The sequence below is a fragment of the Hydra vulgaris genome, chromosome 15, assembly GCF_038396675.1.
Source record: "Hydra vulgaris chromosome 15, alternate assembly HydraT2T_AEP".
Classification (NCBI taxonomy): Eukaryota; Metazoa; Cnidaria; class Hydrozoa; order Anthoathecata; family Hydridae; genus Hydra; species Hydra vulgaris.
Genome location: NC_088934.1, coordinates 34,564,001 through 34,570,000, shown reverse-complemented (window position 1 = coordinate 34,570,000; position 6,000 = coordinate 34,564,001). Strand labels below are relative to the sequence as shown.

General features: G+C 23.3%; 1 protein-coding gene across 1 annotated transcript in view; it reads right to left on the bottom strand.

Annotated features, from left to right (window-relative positions):
- Positions 1-6,000, bottom strand: part of LOC101235764 (integrator complex subunit 8) — a 102,168-nt gene that overhangs the window by 1,156 nt on the left and 95,012 nt on the right. The window contains exons 28-29 of the mRNA XM_065820025.1: positions 3,167-3,240; positions 1,849-1,913 (exon numbers count right to left, since the gene is read on the bottom strand). Coding sequence (XP_065676097.1) covers positions 1,849-1,913; positions 3,167-3,240 — 139 coding nt within the window. The remainder of the gene's footprint in view (positions 1-1,848; positions 1,914-3,166; positions 3,241-6,000) is intronic.

Sequence of the window (6,000 nt, the reverse complement as noted above, 5' to 3'; positions counted from 1 at the left end):
ATACATATATATATACATATATATATATATAAATATATATATACATATATATATATATATATATATATATATATATATATATATATATACATATACATATACATATATATATATACATATATATATATATATATATATATATATATATATATATATATATATATATATATATATATATATATATATATATTAGTGATATACCGATAGCACTTTTTTTGGTCAATGCCAATGGATGGGAAAATTAATTTTTTTCATGGAACCAGTACTGGTAAACAAATACCCAAATCAGAGCCCAACCATTGTTTTAAAAGATATTAGAAAAACTCAGTTAAAAAAATATATTTTTTTAATTTTTTTTTATTATGAAAAGAAAACTTTCCAAAAATAAATACAAAAGAGGCTTTTTATTTTAATTAAGGCTTTTTATTTTAGTTTTAAAAAGAAAATATCATAAGCAGGTTTTTTTTATTATTATTCTGATTCACTCCTAAGAAGGCTGCAAGCAACCATTATTATATTGGAGTTACTAGGAAAAAAGATTAGAGTTATAGAGCAAGAAAATGGTTGACAGAAGGCTTAAAAAGTTGAAGGTTGTATGAGTCAGGAAAATATAAAGATGGAAGAGAGTTCCAAAGGGTTTGAAGTGTGGGGAAAAAAACTAGGTGAATAAAAGTTTTTGAAGCATGCAGGGACAGATACAGTAAAAGAGTGAGACTTTGATAAAAGCCTCCTCGACTAAATTGGCCTTCATGGCCTCGCGGAGGCGAATTGAAATAAAAAAAAATAAAAATAAAAGTTCAGAAATATAGCAGGCTATACTTATATGGAAAATCAGTAAATTAATTTAAAAAGGCTGATGCCGCTACAGATTCTGATTGTACAAAAAGTGGCCGATTGAACCGATGCCGATTAATCCGTACATCACTAATATATATATATATATATATATATATATATATATATATATATATATATATATATATATATATATATATATATATATATATATATATATATATATATATATATATATATATGTATATATGTATATATATGTATATATATGTATATATATATATATATATGTATATATATGTATATATATGTATATATATATATGTATATATATATATATATATATATATATATGTATATATATATATGTATATATATGTATATATATATATGTATATATATATATATAAATATATATATATATGTATATAGATGTATGTATGTATATATATATGTGTGTGTGTATATATATGTGTGTATATATATACATATATATATATATATATATATATATTTATATATATATATATATTTATATATATATATATATATTTATATATGTATATATATATATATATATTTATTTATAAGGAATCGCTAGTATACAGTTTACCGTATAGTATACTGTAAACTATACTGTAAACAATTTTTTTTTTTTTAGCGAAACCGTAATACAAGTTTGTAAAAAAGTTTTTAACAGTTTAAGTAAAATGAATGCGTTTGATTTTAATTAGATGTTTTTGTTTGTGTGTTTTAATTTTGTCACACATATTCACTTAATAAATAAAATAAATATATTCAATAAAATAAATATATTCATAAAAATAAACATATTCACTAAATAAATAAAATGTTAAAGTCTTTGATCAAAATCACCAACCTCAGTATAATGGATTGTTATCTTGCAACATTAAAAAATCAAATTAAAAAAAAAACACTTTAAATAATTAAAAATAAAAACAATCATGTTAAGTCATACAATAAATGTAGTGTAGTAAGTACACTAAAAAAGATATCACTGTTATAATTTTCAAATTAGTAAAAAAAAGATACAAATTAAATATTCTATAATATTCACATCCCACAGACAGTCATAAAAACAATCAGATCCATCATCACTAAAATATAATTAAATTATTTTTCAAAACATTAGTTAACTTTAGATTATGTCAAAATATATAGTAAAATTAAGTATAAGTAACTGTGTATAAAAAAAATTTTTTAACTAATTAAACATTATTTAAAAAAATATTTATTAGCTGTGTTTAATTATTATTTTTAGTATTTACAAGTTGCTTATATGTAATTATAAGCAATTTTAAGTGTATAAGCAACTTTATGAGTATAAGCAACTTGGGATGTAAAAAGTACTTTAAATGCATAAGCAAGGTTAAGCGTACAGCAATTTTAATAGCATAAACAACAAAGTAACTTCAAGTGCATGAGCAACATTAGATGTAAAAAGTACTTTAAATGTATAAACAAGTTTGAGTGCATAAGCAACTTTAATTGCATAAATAACTAAGTAACTTTAAATGTATCACCAACTTTAAGTGTATAAACGAACTTAAAATATAAAATTCAAACTTATATATTACCAACTATAATACTGAATATAAATAACTATAACACAGGTCAACAAAAAAAAAAATTTTCTGGTGCGGAGCAATTAATTTATTTTTTGTATAGCATTTCTCATTTTGATTTCAAATATGCAACTCATTTTTCACTATCATGTCAAGTTGTAAAGATATTTGGGTTCAAATCTTTAGTATTTGGGGTAAAGTCCCAAATATTGTCGAAAAAAAAGTTATTCAAAATTATGTCAACCTGGGTCTCAAAAGAAGCATATTTTCATAGAGATTTTAGAGAATATAAATATTTTTACGTTAAAAATTATTGACAAAAAAATTATGTAAAAAAATGCTGAAGATTCTTAAAAATATTTTAACAGAATGTTTCTTATCAATAATACAAAAAGTACTAATTTTTATTAAAAACAAATAACGTTTTAAAAATCTCTATGAAAATATGCTTCTTTGAGATCCAGGTTGACATACTTTTGAATAATTTTTTTTTGACAATATTAGAGATTTTACCCCAAATGCTAAAGATTTGAACCCAAATATCTTTACAACTTGACGTGATGGTGAAAATTGAGTTGCATATTTGAAATCAAAATGAGAATTGCTATACAAAAAACAAATTATTTGCTCGGCACCAGAAAAAAATTTATTTACTGTTGACCTGTGTGACTGTGGTGCTGGTGTGGCTTCTAAAGTTAAGGTCACATTCTTTTCAAAAAAAAATTAATTAACTTAAGTACGGAGAATTCATTTGTAGCATAATTTTTTCCGCATATTTATTTTACCTAAACCTCTCTTGAGCAGCTTTAAAAGCAGTGTTATAATCCACAGGATCCGTGAACTGACATAAAATGATAACCTATAAATATAGCCAAAAATCTTTATTTAAAAAACAGTCTTCATTTCAGAAATTGTTATAGCTTGATCTGTTTTGAAAACTTAATAAAAATCCTTTATTAAGTTTTCAAAAAACACTTATTCTAATTAAATTGTAAAAATATTAAACCCTATATATATAAATCTCTTAGATTAATAAGAAATCAATAGTTATTTACAGGGTTGGCATAAACCCAGGTTTTTAAAAAAACCCAGCCCAGTGGGGTTTTTTTGGGTAATTTTGAGTTTTATTCGGTAATTTTGGGTTTTATTAGGTAAATTTGGGTTTTTTTGGGTTTTATTTTTATTTTGTAAATGTGAAATTTTTTTTTGTTAGTTTAATTATATTGAAAATTAGTATAGTTTTCTACTTTAATTTTATTTAAAATATATTTTAAATAATGTTATTTAATAATTTATAAAAATAATTTTTCAAACTATTTTAAAAAAGATTTTCAAACAATTTAAAACTGTAATTGAAAAAAAATTTCACGTTAAACCTATGTGTATTGATTTACTTTAGATTTAAAAATAGTATTTTTATAATTAAAAATGTTTATGAGAAATAGGGAAAAAAAGGCCGGAGAATGGGAGAAAGTAACTAAAGTGTCAATTGAACTTCAAATTTGAACTTGAAATTCAAATGAACAATTTTGTTTATCTGTACAGCAGCCTTGTTCATAAAGGTTCGTGTTACGGAGTTAAAGAGTTGAGAGAGAGTTGTAACCATAAGGTAGCCTCCTTGAATGTAATGGCCTTCTCAGTCTTGAGGAGGGCCATAACATATATGTTATGAACCTCTCCAAGGTTAGTGAGGTGCATAAAACATACGTTATGCACCTCCCCAGGAGATATCAATAAATCTGTAAAAATATTTGAATAAAAATAGTGATAATGTATTTCCATATAATGATTCAAATCTGATGCTCTGATAGCTGGACTATCAACCCAAGTTGGAACAATCTCTTTGGCATCTGTTAGTTTTATAAGTTTGCTAAAACCTTGTAAGAAACAATAGCTACTGTCATCATACACAATACTAATTCAATATCATTGAAAATCTAGCAATATTTAGAGAAGCTAACAGTCTTCAAATCCAACTCAAAAAATTTGATGTTGTTTTAGATCAAGTATTTAATTTTTTTTAAATTAAAGTTTTTATTACAAAACAAGTATTTATAGGCCTAAAGGAAAATCAATAATTAAAGATAGGGTTAAATAATAATAAAAATATTTTTTTTTAGGTAAAAACCAAATGAGTGAAAATAAAGATGAGGCAGAAAATGGCTTTACAATCATTAAATAAATTAAAGGATTGTGATGCATTTTATTCTAGGATGTTAAACGATCAAATTATATCAACAATATTGTGCTGTGAATGGTGGTCTATTATTAACCAATAAACAAGAAATTAGTTCAGAAAAAATTTCCTGTGTGTTTTGATTTTGCAAATTTATTTCTAGATCAATTGCAAAAATATTTTCCTAGTTTGGTTTTTTCTGGCCAAAAGTTAGAAATAAAATACATGAGAAGTGAAAAGGCAAAAATGCTTGCACAAATATTTAGACAGTATCAAAAATAGATAGATGATTTTGTAAAAAATATGTCAAAAATGTAATAATTTTTATCAAAGTGTATTTATTCTAAAAAATCTTATTGAATGAATCTTTTAGTTTATTTGGTTTCCGAAAATATCATTATGAAATATTTTTTATTAAAAATAATATTGTGTTTGAATTGAAGTTTTCCCTTTATAGCTAGCTACTATAATTACTATATATAAATACTATAATGTTATCAGAAATTTTGGTAATAATAGTTCATAAAATTATAAAAAACCCAATAAAACCCAGATTGCCTGTTATTTTAGGCAGCTTTTATTGGGTTTTATTGGGTGGGTTTTTTTGGGGAGATTTTTTAATGGTTATTTATGTTCAGTTTTTCAAATACAAATTTCTCATGAAATTTTTCAAGTGTTTTTAAAATATTTTTTTTCCTTGTACAACATTTAAATATCTGTAATTTAAAAACTGCAGACTAATGTCATTAATGACATTAGTCTGCAGTTTTTATTATTAAGACAAGTTTAACCAAATGCATGTTCACACAGTCAAAAATAAAAAAATATCTGGCAGTAAATCATTTCATATGCAAGTCCTTAAAGTAACCTTTGGTACCATTAGTATGCATCTTAAATACAACCATTTCTGAATCCTACTCCAAAAACAAAAGAAGTTGGAAAATCTTACCATAATATATATACGAAATTAAACCAAAAAAGCTAAATCTGTCTCAACAATTTTAGATGTATACAATACTGTTAAAAGTTAAAAATAAAATTGAAAAGTTTTAAAAACAAAATTAAAATACTTAGCATTATTTAAAAACATTTATAAAAAACTGACAATAAAAACTGTCCAAATATTTACAACACAAAAAAAAAAAATATTGTGGTAATATTTTACAGTTTCTTTTTGGATCATATTTTAGATATGCTTGTCAAATATAATAACACTACCATTAAAATATAAAAAAACAAAACTTCACTAAATTTAAGGGGTAAACAGATTCTATTTGTTGACCAGCTTCACGCCACTTCTTCACACCCCTTTTTTATCTATTGGGCTGCCATAGATGTAATAATTATACAATGTTTCCAGTTTAGGAAAAAAAAGTTTAACTTTTTTTTTTTGTGACTAGACTTCTCATTCTATTATCTTCCAATTAGAATACAGCTCTAAAA